A 17,434-nucleotide genomic window follows, 5' to 3' on the forward strand; every position below is an offset into this window, starting at 1 on the left:
TATCAAAGATGGCTCTTAAGACACAACTCTGACATTTGAAAGGGAATTATGATCCGGTGGAGGAATTGAATATAAAAAGTTATAGTAGGATATGCATAGACAGACAAGCTAAGCTGCTCAAGGCCAGACCTTTAAAGGGGAGATGTTTCATCCATGGATCCAAGAATAGCAGCATTGATGCTAATTGGTCCATTTCACCCCCTATAAACATCAAGTGGAGACTTCCCTCCGCCTTAACAAAGTCCAGGACCCTGTCAGGGCCTAAACCCTCATTTCCCCCGAATCTAACCTCTGGGTCTTTCTTCTTGGTCCCTGACGTACTTCCTTTTTCTTTCTTTCCTTTACTATTTTGTTCTGGTCGAATTCTCTCTTTACATCGACCTCATCTTTTACAATGCGTGCCTCCGCTGTTATTTCTCTTCTGCTGGCCGCTGCCCCGGTCCTGGTCTCTGCTAAGGGTACTCTTGGTTTCTCGCTCGGTAACAAGAACGCCGATGGTACTTGCAAGTCCACCAGCGATTATGAGGCCGACTTCGATGCCCTGAAGGGCATGTCTACTCTCGTCCGTACCTACTCCGGCACCGAGTGCAAGACTCCTCAAAACATTCTCCCTGCTGCCAAAAACAAGGGCTTCAAGGTCGTTCTCGGCATGTGGTAAGTCTTTTTTTGACTGCCCCCTAATTGGAACTATTTTTAACACTTTTCTTCTTTAGGGTTGGCAAGCCTACCGATACCAAGAACCTCTTGGAGGAGCCTTCCTTCAAGGGAGATTGGGCCGCCATCCAGAAGGCTATCCCCGGTTACGAAGACGTCATTCACGCCATCACCGTTGGATCCGAGACTCTCTACCGTGGTGACTTGACCGGACCCCAGCTCCACACTTATATCAGCCACGTTATGGACAATGTGCCCAAGGGTGTCCTTGTCGGCACCGCAGAGAGCTGGAACAAGCTTGCTGACGGCACTGCTGACGCCCTTTTCACTAAGGAGCCCGTCGTCAAATATGTGTAAGTGGAAAGGAAGAAGACAATTGGAGCTTCGCGCAATACTGACCCTCTTCATAGCTTGGCCAACGCGTTTGCTTACTGGCAGGGTGCTGCCGCCGACAAGGCCCACAAGACCTACTTCGATGATATGGCCGGCGCCATGGAGCACATTCAGAAGATTGCCGGTGACAACGCCGACAAGATCAATATCGTCACCGGTGAGACCGGCTGGCCCACCGATGGCGGCTCTGACTACGAGGATGCCAAGGCGGGTACCAAGAATGCTGAGAAGTTCTGGAAGACTGGTATCTGTGGTATGCTCGACTGGGGTGTTGATCTTTTCTACTTCGAGGCCTTCGATGAGTCCTGGAAGCCCGATACCAAGGGTGACAACGGCGAGATGAAGGATGAGCAGCACTGGGGTCTGTTCACCGCCGAGCGCAAGATCAAGTTCGACACCACCTGCCCCAAATAGACTATGTGTGACTATGTGTGACTATCTGTTTGCCTCATCGAAGTGTCTTTGCTTTGATAGTTTGCCCGCGACTAGCGGTTTCTTTTTCAGATTGTACTGATTTATTCCGTGGATGCTTATATCCTACTCCAATGGAAATATGGTTTAATTGTCTGTGATTGTTTGAGTAAACGATGACATGGGCGTTGCAGCAGCGTCTCGCGAAGTTCGTATTCTATAGTTGTATCTACTCCGTAGAATCTTGAGGACCTGTGAAATTGTTCCAAATGAAGACTTCGGAGGCCAGAAACGGCCGCCTTCCCACCCATATGTTGGTTACTCGCATGACTCTTGAGTATCAATATGGTCTAACCTGAATGGGACGACTATGTACCTACATACGTAGCCCCCTCGAATTCATCCGGTGAGCCACCCGTAGTCAAGAACTGAACATGTAGCCTGATAGCGGACGCGCACTCCCTCTGCACTCTTCAACGACCGTCAGAAATGGAGCAACCGGCCTTTATCTTCTTGAATACAACAGGCGCATCTAGTCTCTCTCCGCCAGCCGCTAAGCGAATGAGGGCGCATATCACGAAAACCAACTTCGCCAAACGGCGCCAGCATGCTCCGTCGACTAGAGCAGAACCAAGAGAACAGAGAAATAATCAACTGCCGCCATTAAGATAGATCGAAAAGCCCGAAAGCAACCAGAACATCCCATTATTACCGCTTATAGCCACCCGACCCGATTCAGTTCGTGATACAACAGCTTGTAAGTTGCAACTACCAAGAGCTATAGAGCATTCGCTCATGGTCTATAGTCCACAGGATCCAAGAGCTAGTCTTCCTAGAAGGCAGGCATTCTCCCGGAAGCACAAGTGAAGCAGCGTGGTTTACCCTTGTTGCCTCGGACCCAGTGCTAACCGAAGCAACAATGGCGGTGGCCGTACGACACTGGTCGCCCGATGACGCATGGCAATTGAAAGCATATCGACATTCATACTCAGCGGTCCATTTCATCAAGCAGCGAATCATGTCGACGGGAGCTCGGACGGAGGGTGTCCTCGGTGCAGTCATCGTCTTAGCATTCGGCGCAAGTCTGGAACGGGACGATGTGGTCTGGAATATTCATATCATCGGTCTCGCGCATATGATCAAAGATAGAAAATCCCGCGCCAATCCGCCGCCATTGTGGATAATAGATCTGATTGTCCAGTTGGTGCATGCACCCTCGGAATAAACTAACGACTAACTATTTCCCATAGAGATTCCGTCAACGCGATCTTCGATTTCCCACGAGTATACCATGAGCGCATTCTTGAGGCCTTGATCGCTTGCGATGATCAGAGAATCCTCAGAATAAAAAGAATCTGCGACAGTGCGATCCAGCTACAGAAAACGATCGAGTCTCATCACCAGCACCAGTTTGATCCGACTATGGTGGCACGAAAGATCGAGGAGCCACTGTCCCAGCTGCATTACGAAGTACGGGCTCTCGGGGCCGTTGATGATGTATATGTCCAGGCCACCGCGCGAGCGATCGAACTGGTGCTCTATCTCCTCTGGCCATCGCGGTCGGGAGCTTACTTAACCCTTCTTGCGGGGGAACTGAAAGAAGCAATAAGCCGATTTCCGATCAAAGGATGTTCCTACATGAATTTGACTTCCTTTCCGCTGATGATTGGGGCCATTGCTGCCGAGGAGGACTCGCTACCTAGGATGTGGTTTGTTGACAGGTTGGCCCGGGAAGTGCGAGCGCTGCAGTTGCGTGGTTGGAACAGACCACTCAGTCTCCTGCAAAATAAGTATAACAATAATAAGTCTAGTCTTATGGAGCGATTCCAAGCTCTCTGGTGTGAATTATACTACGTCGCCAATGAGCTTAAGGATTGAACGAATAATCGACCTCCAAGTATGCAGCGCCACTCACTCTGATTTTCCTAACTAGGAAAATTAGATTGGAAGTTTCTCGAGTGAAACGGGAACCTTCTCCGTCGTTATTTCTGATACAATCATGAGCATTTAGTCCCTGAGAGCTTATGCTGCCTTGTGTGCATAAGCACCGAATGCTCCAGCAACCAATCACACTAAAGCGCCACCCAATCTGATTTTCCTAATTAGGAATATCAGATTGGAAGTCGTTTGAAATCAAAGAACATTATCGTTCTTCCAAAGCTACTTAAATAATGTCCTTCTCCCGATCATACTTTGATATATTCTTCTATCACCGCTACAAGCCCCTTCGTTTCCCCAACAACACTACGACGATTTGAAAAATGGCCAGACAATGGGTTCTAAAGAGCCAAGAAGGCTTCGAGACCTCCCTGGAGTACCAGCAGGATGTGAAGATATCATCTCCCCGCGAATTGGGTCCCCACGAGGTTCTTGTTCGCATTTGAACTATCGCGAACTAGTCATTCCTACGGTACGCCTGGACCCCACAATGCCATGTTTATATAACCTAACCTTGTTCAGGGTATGATTGGACCTATCGCGCCATCAGTCATTCCAGGCTGTGACGGAGCCGCATAGTCGAAGGGGTGGGATCATCTGTCCGTGTCTTCCGTCTAGAAGATCGAGTACTCACGCACATCGCCCCGAGACTCGTTGAATCCCGTGGAGACGATGCACTCGCGGGTGTCGCTGATGTTCTAGTCTGCCTCGGTCAAGGATCTGACGGCACGCTTCGCTCCCATGGTGTTTTCTCCGAAGCGGGTCTTGTCCACGCGCCCAAGTCTCTCGACTGGCTTCCTGCCGCTACCTTGACTTGCACCTGGACTACCGCGTGGAATGCTCTTTTTGGCTTAAAGGGCCAAGAAGCAGGACCGGGCTCGTGGGTGCTTGTTCAAGGTACCGGTGGGGTTAGTATTGCAGCTCTGCAGCTCGCCGTCGCAGTGGGTGCGACTGTGATCGCGACCACTTCGTCTGAGGAGAAAGCGGCTTGTATGAAGTTGCTAGGTGCGACGCACGTTATCAATTACCGGACTAATCCGAAGACCTGGGGTGAGGATGCCCGAGGCTTGACCCCTGGTGGAAGAGGCGTGGATTTCGTCATTGATATTGGCGGCAATGAAACACTTCCCAAGTCTTTGGCGGCGGTGCGGGTGGATGGAATTGTTCTAGTCATTGGTCAAGTCGGGGAGTCTACCGTCGATGCTGTGCCTATGTTTGCTGCTCTGCTGCATACGTGCATTGTTCGCGGCATTCTGGCTGGCAGTCGGCACCAGTTTCGGGAGTTGGTTCGCTTCATTGATGACCATAAGATTGTGCCGGCGGTTGACGATATGGTATTTGAGCTGGCTGAGGTCAAGAGTGCATACAGGCGTCTCAAGGAGAAGAAACACTTTGCTAAAGTTTTGATCAAGATTGATTGATGAAATCTAAATCGAGCTATGTCAATTCGTGTTATATGGCAAGATCTATTATAGCGAAATAGCGGATAAAGTCAATGCTCTATTATCAAGATATAGGTCAGACTTCTGCAGATGATAGTAGTCTATGGCCAGAAAGGGCTTAGGTGCGTAACAGGCATATCCCGGCGGTAAATAAATTCTCACCAATCAACATGGAAGGCGCGAACCCTGGAACCCTTTGTTGCAGAATGGACTCTGATTGGTTAATGAAGACACAACTCATTAGTCATGCTTAATACCCGCGAACGGCCCCAGTGGTACGGTCGAATCCATGGAAGCTCTCGATTTACCCCTGAATTTGTTTAGATCTCCAATTAAAATTGGAGTCCATTGTTTACTTTTAGTTGGGGGATGTAAGGAGGCATGAATATGCCCTTACCCTGAAGGCAAGGGTTGGAATCAGATGGTACATGTGCATTATGCGTACGGCGTAGACAGCAATTGACATTGTCAGAGCCAAGCCAAAAAAGAGCCAAAAGACAAGCTAAGCCAACGGCCTCCGCGCTAACCAAATAATAGTTGAATGGGCCTATGGTACCCTGTACACCGCATTAGCTCGCATTACCCACACCCTAGGAGGTACCCAGTACGACGATCCAATACCCGTGACGTCCAACCTTTTTTTCCCCTTAGTTCCCCATCCTGGTCTTTGGTGATTCTGACTCGAGCGTGTTTCTGATCTCTCTTTTCTTTTTTATCTGCTTGCAGATTGCGCCTATCCTCCAAAAAAAGACAACCTGTACATTATTTCGTCCCAGGTTGTCTCGCCAGCGGTGGTCTTCAATTCCGGTTTGATTTCCATGCGTCAACATTCTGGACGATAAGCGGAGCGGCAAGCAAGTGCTTGCTGCAGGAGTCGACACGGAAGGTGTGTGTGTATGCATTGATGTTCTCTCTCTTTGACCCCTTCTCCGGATTATGGAATTGGGCTCCACGCTGCCACGCGACTTGCACTTCATTCTTCAACTCCCTTCAATCGCTCTTGACCCCTCCAAATATGCCAGTCTAACCATCCTACATGACTACAGATCTAGATCACTCCGTCTCTTCCGCCATCTCGGCATCTTCTCCACAGTTCCATTCTCGGGACACGCGCCTCATCCGTGAATCGCGTCTGGCTCCCTCACTACTCTTGTCCTCTCCGCCATCAGGAGACTCGAGTCCGTCGACCGCTGGTTCCCCCGGTCAACGAGCTTCTCCGCGGAGTATCACCCTAGAGCCCCCGCCTCTCCCATTTTTATCCTCATATCGCGCAACTGAAGAATCTCGGGCCTCCTCGCCGGTCAATCGCAAGGCGGAAAGCAGCATCTACTACACCACGGCGTGGGGATCCCCGTATGCAGCACCGAGCACCCGGAGACTCTCAGTGACAAACAGCCAACACGAATCTGCTGTCATCGACAACGGATCTGGTCCCGGCTCGCCCGTCTCGTCAGTAGCCAACCGCACCGAGTTCCGGAGATCGAGTGTCGCCAACGACGACACACTTGAACCCGAGGACCGTGATATCGTCGCCAATACCGGAGATAAATCGATACGGGAATTTACGCAGGATTGGATCAACCAGTACCTTACCGGTCAACCTAGAACGGAACGCAGCAATTGGCTCAGCGACGACTCAGGAAGTGAAGCACCCTCGTTCATCACTGCGAGAAATCACTTTGCCGACGACGCTTCGGACGACTGGCTTGGTCTGGAAGACGACTTTCGTTCCGACGATCTGTTGAAAACGCCAACGCTCTCTGATTTCGTCGGGAAAAAAGCCGCACGTGCAAAAGTCAACAAAACCTTGCACAAACGCGCTGATACCCTGCGACAGGAGGACTTTTGGGGTTTCGCGTACGATAAAGATCCACCACAAAACAACATGTCCGACTTGAACACACCGACCGTCGAGGTAAACTCGCCGGTATCACCGGTAGAGAAGCCGTTACCTCCTCCACCCGCAAACGCGATGGAGGACACTCTGAAGTTAGAAGAACCATTCGACCCGGTTCCATTAAAAACACAGGTCTCTGATATCAGCAGATCAGCTACCCAAACACCACGGCGGAGAAAGAAACTGAATTGGCGTGGGAAAGCCTGCATAATTGAGCTGCCGCATGTTGATAATAGAGGCTCAGAACCTGGGTATCGTCTCCTAACACCGGCTGACGTTCAGAAGCGGATGCAAGAATGGGAGAACGAAGGGTACGATGTTCGTGGATTTACCATTGGCGATTCCGAGGACCCCTCCACCACGGCGACTCTAGGAGGTCTCAGCCGACCCCTATATCCCGATCCATATGACCTCCATGAAATTTCCAAAAGCCAACCGCTTGTTGTCAACTTCCCAGACAGAGCCAAGTGGGAGTCCTATATCACCGAGCTCCAAGAAGAAAAGCTGCGCGCCCTTGGAGTGTCATTCGGCGACGATGAACCTGAACAGTCCATTTCACCTGATTACTCGCTCAACCCCAGCGGCACTCCTTTCCCAGGCCTTATTGCATCCCCGCCGATTCCTACTGCGTCTGCAGCAAGCAATCCCCTCGGTCATATCCACCCATTCTCGCCTCACTTCAATCAGCCATCGATGCCTACGCCTGGTGCTATGGGCTCCATGGCATCACCTGCTTCGCAATTCGGTATGCAGACGCCATTCATGGGTGCGGATCAAAATATGATGGGCGGGTTCCCCTTCCAATACCAGCCCACGCCTCCTGCTCAGGGATCTATGACTCCCCAAGGCTTCCTGAACCCCCGACAGGCAACTTCTTCGGCTGGCCCCGGGGCAATGGGCAACTTTTCCTCCATGCTATCACCAGTGTCCCCATTACATGACCAAGGGTCCTTCCACGCAGGATTTAATGATAAGGGTGTCTTCGATGATCAATTTGGCCATGGCATGCACCAGGAAGGCCTGCCATACCAGGCTCCACAGACCCCGGTCAACGGACACCCAGATAATTTCCACGCATCGAACGTCGAGCTTGCCCAGCCTACACCTCGAGGCCACGGTCATAATCTGAGCGAAACTCTGCAAAGAGGACTGGACCAGATGACACATACCGATTACCATCTGGAAGACTCGATCGACCGACAATTGGAGGATGATTACCGTGATATCAACCATGCAGGCCTAAATGCCGGCATGCTGAAGTCGCGCTGGGGATTACCAGAAAATGAACACCACGCACAAAATCCTGCCCATCTCCCACCTCATTCCTTCGCCCAGCACCAGCTCCCTCACCAATTCTACGGAGACCAATACCAACAACACAATAGCCAGGATGCTTCTGATCTCGATACAAACCCTAGTGTTGCGGGTACGCCCCAGACTCGCCAAGGGCCGTGGCACGAGGCGCAGCCTAGCGCTCACTCCTACCATGCAGGCCATCAGTCTCAGCTCTCGATTTCATCACTCAACGTCGCAGCCAAGGAATTCGACCCGACAGCATCGTTCAATTCCCAGCCTGTGCCGTTCGGTAATGACCCATTCCAGTTTGGCGGTATGGGCGAGCAAGGATTCGGGTTTGCCGCGCCTCCCTCGTTCACGCCTGGTAACAGCCTGAACGGCCCAATGGTTCCCAAGCAGAACCACAATGCGAGTGGCAGTGGCGCATTCAAGTTCTCCGCCGCATCGTTCAATGTAGACGCACCTGTTTTCAACCCCAACCCCTCTGTCAGCCTCAACTCGAATGTCAGCTCCGAGAAGCCTCCGGCTAGTCACGCCAAGATCTTTGGTGACATTGACATCAGCGAGATCACCACCCCTGACAAGAAATCCAAGGCTATTCCTATTGTGCGACCCGATGAGATCGAACAGGAGAACAATAATAAAGAGCAGGCCGTTGAAGACGATAGCAATGGTCGACCTGTACCCACGGACCGCCACAAGCGTGCGCGTCGCGGTGTCGGCCATTCTGAAGGCGAGGCTAGATATAGTATCTCCACCAACCCTCTAGGCGAGGCTGGCAACGCTCAAGCTTCGAGTGCGCTTCATGCAGTCGCCGAGGGCAAGGAGAATGCCATGCCCAAAGAGAACAATCCAGCAGAGCGGACGGGTACTCCTGTCAGCGAAGCTGACACTTGGACATTGTTCGACGCGAAGCGTGAGGCTGAGAACGGGTCTCAAAATGGATCACCGATCCGGGCGGAGGTCTCTAAGGACATTGTCATCGAAGAACGTGAACCAAGGGAACCTGCTGCAGGAGATATTACGTCTGTCACTGTCTCGAAGAGTGTCGAACATGCTCACGCATCCAAGAGCTCGATTAAGAGCACTACGCTGTCGGCTAATGCCCAGCCTTTCGAGTTCAAGCCTGCTGTTTCTGAATTTGTTCCCATAACTGTTCAGCCATCTAGCTTTGCTGAGCCAAAGGTTATTGAGCAGCCCATCGAAACCCCTGTCAAGAGTCCCATGCAAGCTGGACTCATGGCTTCTCGCTTCGCTGCCGCAAGCCCACCTAAGAAGGCAACCTCACCAGAGCCTGAGGCCAACACTCCAACTCGCGTGGAACCGGAATTCATCACTCGCAAACCTAAGCATTACGATAGCCCATGGGACTCCGAGGACGACTCTCCTGACGATGAAGAGCTGAATGCAATTATGCAACAGCTAAACGACGACGACGCAGATGTTGGTATCGAGCGGCAAGCGACTCCTTACAACACGATCTACGCGACCCCCTTCCAACCGCGACACGACCACCTCACCGAGTCGATGGGCGGTCCCACAAAAGAACAACGGTTTGGTTCTGCGGAGGCCCGAAGCGAAGCCCCCAGCCCGAGCCCCGGTGGAGTCCCCAAGACCTACAAGCTCAGCATTCCCAAGATTGGATCGGACATCGATGCCAACAGCAATGCTACCTTCTCTCCGCAGAAGAGCCTTATCTCCCGTCTTCAGTCCCCTGTTCGCCACCTTATTACTGAAAATGACCATGTCAGTGACTGGGATGACATGATCTCCGCCGGTGAAGACGAGAAGTTCATGAACCGTAACCGCTTCTTCGACCGTCGCATCAACGATCTTGTTGGCTCCGCCATTGACGAGCACCTGGGCCCTATGGAACGTGCCTTGGCTGTCATTCAGCAGTCGGTAGCTTCTATTGCCACTGACACTGCAAGCAGAAAGGTCTTCCGCAGCACCTCCGCTGAAATGGAAGACAGTGACGCCGATGATGAGGATGATGATGGCGAGGAGGGTTTGGTTCGCGATCGCTCGCCCCACAACATGAGAGAACGTAAGCTGGAGATGCTTAAGAATGTCGTCATGGAAGCTTTGGTTACCCATGACATCCCTCAACGTGTTTCCCCGCACTCCAGCCACAGCGAGATGGCGCAGCTCAAGGAAAGCATTGCTGAGCTGCAGGCCCTCACGATCAAGAAGCTCGCTCAGGACCCTGTTGGTGATATGCGCGAGATTATCGATGAGGCTATGGCCAAGCAATTGGCTCACCAGGTCGCCTTGCAGAAACCCCCGAGCCCGCGTCTATCGGAGGCCGAGGAGATTGGTGCCGACAGCCTTATGCTCCAGATCGACGGCCTTAAGAGCATGTTGCGAGTCGCTGATGAGCGTGCCGAGCAGGAGTACAAGGATCGTCGCGATGCACAGGATGCTATCTCTGAGCTCCAGCGACTGTTGAAGTTTGCCGAGGAAGATGCTGCTCGTCACAGTGCTGCCGCAGAGGATGCCGAGTCTCGTCTCCTTCAGTTCAAGGAAGAGAAGATTCCCTACTTTGAGAAGATGCAGTTCCGCACTGAGTCTCTCTCAGAAGAAAGCGAGACTCTCAAGGTTACTATCGCCGAACTGTCCACGAAGAACATCGCGCTTGAGGGTACCCTCGACGAGTACCGTCTTTCTAGCGATAATTTCCGCCGTCAACTGGAGACTACCAAGGGTGAGAACAAGTCTCTCCATGAGACTATTGATCACCTGAGAACTCGCATCGAAGACAGCATGATCTCACGCCAGAACCTCACTGAGAAGTTCGATCGTCTTCAAGATGACATGCTCAGCGTCACTGCTGAGATCACTCGCGATCAAGCTACCTGGCGCAGAAAGGAGGAGGAGCAATCTGCTAGGTACAATGAGCTGCGCTCGTCGCACTCTCGTGAGCTCCAATTGCGCGGGAAGCTGGAGGAGGACGTCCGCGAATTCGAAAAGAACGAGCGGGAGGCCACGAAGTTGAGGTTCATCCAGGAGCAATCTCAACGTGAGAATGCTAGACTGGAGGAGCTGATCACCAGTCTCCGGGCAGAGAACCATGAACTTCAAATCAAGGCTGCCCGGTTTGAGCGAGAGTTCATCGAAGCCCGCGAGAGCAGCCGTGCCGAGATCCAGCGTACCCGCTCCTCATTGGAGACAGACCTTGAAGCTTCTAACAGCCAGGTCAACATTGTGCGTGCCGAGCTAGAGGCTCAGATCATCTGTCTAGAGACTCAACTTGACAACAATCGCATGGATACCGATACCACTCGCGAGCGCTACGAGCTTCTCCTCGAGGAAGCCAGAGACTCAAAGACCGCTGCACTAGCTGCCAAGGACCTTGCCATCGATGAGACCCGCAAGATGCATGAGCGCGTTCTCAATGATCTGCGTGAACGTCACGCTCGCGCTTTGCATAACTCTTCAGAAGATCGTGCACGCGGTGAGACTCAAAACACGGAGCGCATGGCTTTGTCCGAGGACAAGGCCAAGCATTTGCAAGAGCGCGTGAACCTTCTCGAAGAGAAGCTTGAGATCGCTCAGGCTGCTGCCCGTGCTGCTGCTGAGGCAGCCCACAGCGCCAAGGCAAGCCCCAGCTCGGTCCCAGCTGCCGCACCCTCACACTCGCGGGCGACACCGTCTATGTCCTATAACAAGGGATCCGAAGAGCCTGAACGAATCTCTCCTCAAGCCCTTCGCGAGTCAATCTTCGTCCTCCAGGATCAGCTCCAGCAGCGCGAGACACGAATTGAGGAGCTCGAACAAGAAGTCTCCTCGATAGATAAGGACGCACCAAATAAGATCAAGGAGAAGGACACGGAGATCACTTGGCTCCGTGAGCTCCTAGGCGTCCGTATCGACGACCTGCAAGACATAATCCAGACCGTGTCCAAGCCCTCATTCAACCAGCAAGCCGTCCGCGACGCAGCTATCCGTCTCAAAGCCAACCTCCAAATGCAACAGCAAGAAAAGGAACGCCTAACAACCGGCCACCTCCCATCCCTCGCCGACCTTGCCGCCTCTCCCCGCTCTCTCCCCCTAGCCGCAGCAGCCGCCTGGGGAAATTGGCGTAAAGGCCGCGAATCCGCCGCCAGCACCTCCGACCAGACCCCGTCAAAGCCCAGCAACGCGAGCACCTTCCTTTCAGGCCTGCTAACACCCCCGAACTCCCACGTCCGAGGGCAGGGCACTGGTCCGCAGACTAGTGCTGCCGCGCGGTTTGCGCAAACTCGTCCCTTGAGAGGCCCAAGACGCGGCTCAGTTCGCAGCCAGGCACCTATTACGGAACCACCTCAAACGCCGCCTCTTCTCCGTCGCTCGAGTTATGACCATGACGCCGAGCCGGCGCATTACGAGGATGGAAGCTTCGCGGATGAGAACGAGAGTACCGTTGATGGGATGGTTTCGGCCTCGCCGAAGGGGAGGGACGATGAGGGTCCGTTTGGGCCTCGGATTGATGAGGCTGAAGCCGAAGAAAGCGACCTTCAGGCCGACGCTGACGTCTCCTCTTCTGACGAACCTTCTACCGAGGAAGAGTGACTCCGTCGCTCTTGATCATTACCCATAGATTGTTTTGAACTTTCCATCTCATCTCGGTGTTTCTTTGGTTTCTTTTTTCACCGGAAAAACGACTACAGAATGCTTGATCTGTGATATCTTTGCTTTTCATCGTTTACTGCTATCTCTGCGTTTGGTGCCAGCGCCAATTTCCCACATTTCTCTCCTCTCGTTTTATCCATATTCCCCCTTTCGACATACATACCTATCTTCCGGCTTCATGGCCGTTGGTCAATGTTTGCATTGTCGGATTTGATACCAGTTATTTCGCTTTTTTCCCTCTCCCCCGAAGATCTTGTACATTGAATATCCTACCATTTTTTCTTCATGTCCTATCGTTTACATCCCTTCTATACATACTAATAGTCAATCTCTGTCGTTCTTTACTTTCTGATTGTTCTATATTATCCATGCAACCCCCTTTTTTGTGATGTCGGATGTATCTGTGTTGATAGTCACGCTTCGCCGTTGCGTTTCTTGTAGCTTATTACTGTTCAAGTGCTTATTATTCTCCAATAAATTCAGACTAACTATTTTCTACATTACTGTGTGATATTTGCTTTCTTAGTGTTTGGGATTTGTCAGCTAGCATTTTTTAATCCTGTTATAGCATGGACATGGTTGTAGGTATGCAGTTGATGCAGAGTGGAAATATATATGTTGCAGTATAACTTCACAAATTTTAGATGATCAGCTAGATGGATATGAATGTCATAGGAGACCCAATGAAATCAATAAATAGACCCAGAAAGATCAATCGTCCATACTACAATCTAAATCCACCCAACTCTACTCTGTAGTATACATCGAGCCAAGAATCCCAAGGCGGAGCGGTGTTTATGAAAGTGGTCCGAGCGCCAATTGACACCTTGCGCGTTGACAACCAGCACATCACCAACCCACTCACTCGTCAATTCCCCCAGACTTACCGGAGTCAGTCGAAACATTCCACCATGCGATTCTCAACAAGCACCATCCTGGTCACCGCACTGAGTTGGATCACCGCCGCGACCGCACACACCATCCAGCTCAAGGCTCACTCACGAGAATGCTTCCACGAGTCACTGCACCGTGACGATGTCATGACTGTCACTTTCCAGGTTGGAGATCGGGAGTTTGGAGGAAGTGGAAACCTTGAGGTTGATTTCTGGGTATGAAATATCCCTGTCCGGGTCTTGGTTTTGGGTGATTTCGTGTCGCTCGGGAATCCCCTTCTGCTCCGATGGTGGTTCTGGCATGGGGGATATCGGACCTATAAACCGAGCGCTCCATGTCTTTAGGGACCAGTCCAACTGCTACATTGGGATGGAGGAAGGATTCCAATTGAGAACGCAGACACTAACGCTCGGTCGCCGCAGGTCGAGGATCCCCTGAGAAACCGCCAGTACTTCAAGCAAGCCGTTGCCTCCGATGACTACTCGTTCACCGCACAAGCCGACGGAAAATACAACTACTGCTTCAGCAACGAGGGCTGGACCTCGAACTCCAAGGAGGTCTCTTTCAACGTCCACGGAATTGTTTACGTGCCCGAAAGCGAGATGACGCAGGATCCCCTCGAGGTCGAAGGTAAGCGCGGACAACACAACAACTGACGGGAGAGCATTGAGACTGATCATCTGGTACTATCTAGTGCGCAAGCTTACCGAAGCTTTAACGCAGGTCAAGGATGAGCAGTCGTACATTGTTGTGCGCGAGCGAGTACACCGCAATACTGCAGAGAGCACCAACGGCCGTGTGAAATGGTGGAGTATGTTCCAGCTTATTGTGGTTATCGGCGAGGGTGTGTTCCAGGTTTGGTGGCTCAAGAGATTCTTCGAGGTACGTGGGTTTCTTTGATTGGAATACTGGCAGATGAGATACTAATGATCAATATGCAGGTCAAGCGCGTGGTTTAACCATATCTACCGTATTTCCTTGATCAAAAACATGTTTCCCCTTTGGCTATGCATTGACGAGCGGCAGTGGATTTTGGTATTTCACGGCCAGTTCGTTTTCAGCGCGATTTACCAAGATAAATTTATCACGTTTTCACGCGGTGTCATGCGATCAAGTCTATATAATATAAATCTGTACTACAGTGAGCCGGACCATCATGCCATCATGTGGTATACTTGCGTAGTGCATGTCCGCAGTGGCAAAAGTACCAAACAGCGTAGACATATGACTTCGCCAACTTCGCTCCCATTGATGTCGCCTATTTCAATTGCAACTCAAGTATATAAAGTAAAAGTGACTTCTCATAATTCTTTCATACATTGACCCCGCAACTTAGCAGAAGTACATTGACCGTTCGATGCAAGGGAACAAATCTGACTATCGATAGGAACAACATATCACGAGAAACCTTACATGGTATACTACCTTAGATCATAATATGGACAACCTCAAGGGAAACTCCAGCATCCCCTTGAACAATCCAGACCCTAGCGATCCGCTTTTCCATGTTTGCTGGGGTCGACAGTCATGTTCAAGCTGCCTGACCGGTGACATTGCCTGCAGCTGGTGTGCTATAGTAGGTCACATTCTCTCTTCATTTTCCATTTGTAGTATATTTTGATTCTCTCTATTTATGTCCCTTCCCTATCATTTCAACTCTATATGTGCAGGCTCCCCGTCGTATTCGTTTCACATCCTACTCCCTTGCGTCCTCCAGAATGCCGATAGGGGTTTCAAGGCAACGCCTACCCCGGACCTCCATTATTGCCTTCGCTTTGACTTGATCGACACAACACGAACCATGATTTTCTAGTCCATGCTGGAGGAAACTGACTATTGATTGTTATGCTATACAGTCTTCGACCTGTGTTCCGAATCCATCGCGGGTTCCAATATTTGCGCCTTTTAGCTCGGCAAATATCTGCCCCCTTGGTTCCAAGGAGAGATGGGAGCTGAGAGCGAGGCCGTTTGGGTGCAATGCCAGCACTTTGACTGTTTTGTCAGTAATGGGCGCTGTGCTTACGACGGTGGCGTTAGGTGCAGTAGGGGTTGCCTTGGTGTGGCTGATGCATCGGACCAGATGGCGTTGGAAGGAGGCAGAGTATGAGCAGGTTGAGGAGGAAGGGGAGAGGTCATCCGGGTGGCGTGGTTGGAACTCTGGGCTTGCATTTTCGGTTAGTTTCTTTCCTCAATGGAGTTGGACAGAGGGTCGGACTGAAGTTGAGGAAGAGGAAGAGGAAGAGGAAGCAGAGACACGGCCACTGTTGGAGTGACTCAAATGCGAGGTGATGATTGCTATATTATATCTACGAGCTGAGCATAAAATACACCCAATATCGTGGAAATACAGCGTAAATCCAGCCAATTCGGGGGCATTTTCAGTGTATTGCTATACAATTGCTATAAAAATCAGGCTGCGCAGTTGATCATCTCGCGTACCACTAAAGCAATCTCCTCTGTAACCTGCTTATTTCTTGGAATTAGATGCCCCCCTCCATGGTCAAACAGATCCGCATTGTCTGGATCGCACATATTGTACAGTGCCATTGACCCATCAATGAACGGATCTGACCCACCCACAACATGACAGGTTGGTATAGTAATCGGTTCTTCATTATAGTCCTCGGCCGTAACAAGCCTGCCAGTCACCGGGTGTACTGGCGGCCATCCGCTGAAAAAGATCGCGCATTTAAGTCGAGGTATCCGACCAAGTTCTCTCTCTCTTCTTTGCTCCTCAAGAATAAGCGATGCGGCAATTTGGGATCCCTCAGAGAAGCCAATCACACCATCAATGTCGCCCTCACCGTCAAGAATGCCAACTAGACGGTCCATGACCTGAGGCATACAGGAGAATGTGGGATTGCCTGCTGCCTGCGTGGCGGCTTTCATTGACTCTTCCGGGGTATCGCGTTTGGGAAAATCACCCATGTTCCTTTGTACCAGGGGCCCATCGACCTTCATGAAGGTATAATTGGGAGGTGGACCGAAGAATCCGGCAAATTGTGGTGGAACCCACACCTCAGTGGTTCCCTGCGTGTAGTAGAAGCTGGCATTTCCATTGGATGCGAGGGCGTCACAGAAAGGGCCTGAACCATTAGTTTCTATCAACGTTCATATCGCATCTACTGCTTACCTAGCTGGATTTTGAGAGCCTGTGCAGTCAAAGTCAACTAAATGATCTCATTCCACGTGATAAATTGATTGACATACCTTGGCGTTGCAATGACCTCCTGGGAGGCATAGAAATTTCATCACGATGATCAAGACTGGGGAATATCTTCGGAGAAAAACGCGACGCTAAAATACCAGTCGGAGTGTTCTATAAAGGCACTTTCGACGCGAGGGGGCAATCCCAAACAAATCACGCCCATCAGGAATCTGCCAGGGCATCGGGAGTTTTACCCCTGTTGTTGGAATGTACGGAGTACGCACCCTCGCCTCAGCAAGGGCATCGAAACAAGCGCTATCCAAGTCATCATGACAGTAGCAAGACCAGATCTACTGATTCTGATCTGCAATTATGTGAACTACCAAAAAAAAAACGGGTGGAGGTGATGCGTTCGTGCATAGAAGATCCAATTGATGTGCCTGCGAATTTCTGGATTCGTCACCAAGGAGAACAGCCATGGAGGCATGGGGCTTCGACCTATCATGGCCCAACTCAAAGTTGAATCCCCCTGTTTCAATCGGGACGACTACTGGACAGAGATCGCCATGCACACGCTTGGATGGTCATGCAAGGGTGGGTTGTACTCTAGAACTAACCGTCTCGACGCATTTTTTTCTTTATTGTCTGCCTTTCAGGAAGTACTTGGATCAATCGATTGCCCGGTTCAAATGATCCGTGATTGTACTGTTCAATACATTTTTCTTCTTGCAAATTGATATTCGTTTCTTT

General features: G+C 51.1%; 7 protein-coding genes across 7 annotated transcripts; 6 read left to right on the forward strand and 1 right to left on the reverse strand.

Moving 5' to 3' along the window:
- Positions 1-394: 394 nt before the first annotated feature.
- On the forward strand, positions 395-1,461 carry bgt1 (1,3-beta-glucanosyltransferase Bgt1; the record flags this gene model as incomplete). Its single annotated transcript, XM_056718465.1, has 3 exons — positions 395-654; positions 714-1,007; positions 1,065-1,461. 3 exons carry the CDS (start codon positions 395-397, stop codon positions 1,459-1,461), a joined length of 951 nt encoding a protein of 316 aa, XP_056582600.1.
- Positions 1,462-2,377: 916 nt separating this feature from the next.
- Positions 2,378-3,336, forward strand: N7517_000736 (uncharacterized protein; the record flags this gene model as incomplete). The annotated part of the gene is made up of 2 exons (XM_056718466.1): positions 2,378-2,634; positions 2,709-3,336. The coding sequence occupies 2 exons, from the start codon at positions 2,378-2,380 to the stop codon at positions 3,334-3,336; spliced, it is 885 nt and encodes a 294-aa protein (XP_056582601.1).
- Positions 3,337-3,719: 383 nt separating this feature from the next.
- On the forward strand, positions 3,720-4,817 carry N7517_000737 (zinc-dependent alcohol dehydrogenase family protein; the record flags this gene model as incomplete). Its single annotated transcript, XM_056718467.1, has 2 exons — positions 3,720-3,813; positions 3,976-4,817. The coding sequence occupies 2 exons, from the start codon at positions 3,720-3,722 to the stop codon at positions 4,815-4,817; spliced, it is 936 nt and encodes a 311-aa protein (XP_056582602.1).
- A 1,057-nt stretch (positions 4,818-5,874) lies between these two features.
- N7517_000738 (putative myosin class II heavy chain (MHC)) lies at positions 5,875-12,582 on the forward strand (the record flags this gene model as incomplete). Its single annotated transcript, XM_056718468.1, has 1 exon — positions 5,875-12,582. One exon carries the CDS (start codon positions 5,875-5,877, stop codon positions 12,580-12,582), a length of 6,708 nt encoding a protein of 2,235 aa, XP_056582603.1.
- A 971-nt stretch (positions 12,583-13,553) lies between these two features.
- Positions 13,554-14,495, forward strand: N7517_000739 (p24 family protein; the record flags this gene model as incomplete). The annotated part of the gene is made up of 4 exons (XM_056718469.1): positions 13,554-13,751; positions 13,959-14,166; positions 14,231-14,418; positions 14,478-14,495. 4 exons carry the CDS (start codon positions 13,554-13,556, stop codon positions 14,493-14,495), a joined length of 612 nt encoding a protein of 203 aa, XP_056582604.1.
- Positions 14,496-14,974: 479 nt separating this feature from the next.
- On the forward strand, positions 14,975-15,809 carry N7517_000740 (uncharacterized protein; the record flags this gene model as incomplete). Its single annotated transcript, XM_056718470.1, has 2 exons — positions 14,975-15,112; positions 15,393-15,809. 2 exons carry the CDS (start codon positions 14,975-14,977, stop codon positions 15,807-15,809), a joined length of 555 nt encoding a protein of 184 aa, XP_056582605.1.
- A 136-nt stretch (positions 15,810-15,945) lies between these two features.
- Positions 15,946-16,788, reverse strand: N7517_000741 (uncharacterized protein; the record flags this gene model as incomplete). The annotated part of the gene is made up of 3 exons (XM_056718471.1): positions 15,946-16,622; positions 16,670-16,688; positions 16,747-16,788. The coding sequence occupies 3 exons, from the start codon at positions 16,786-16,788 to the stop codon at positions 15,946-15,948; spliced, it is 738 nt and encodes a 245-aa protein (XP_056582606.1).
- Between the last annotated feature and the right edge of the window lie 646 nt (positions 16,789-17,434).

Source organism: Penicillium concentricum, assembly GCF_028827145.1.
Source record: "Penicillium concentricum strain IBT 3081 chromosome Unknown utg000001l_segment0_segment0, whole genome shotgun sequence".
NCBI lineage: Eukaryota > Fungi > Ascomycota > Eurotiomycetes > Eurotiales > Aspergillaceae > Penicillium > Penicillium concentricum.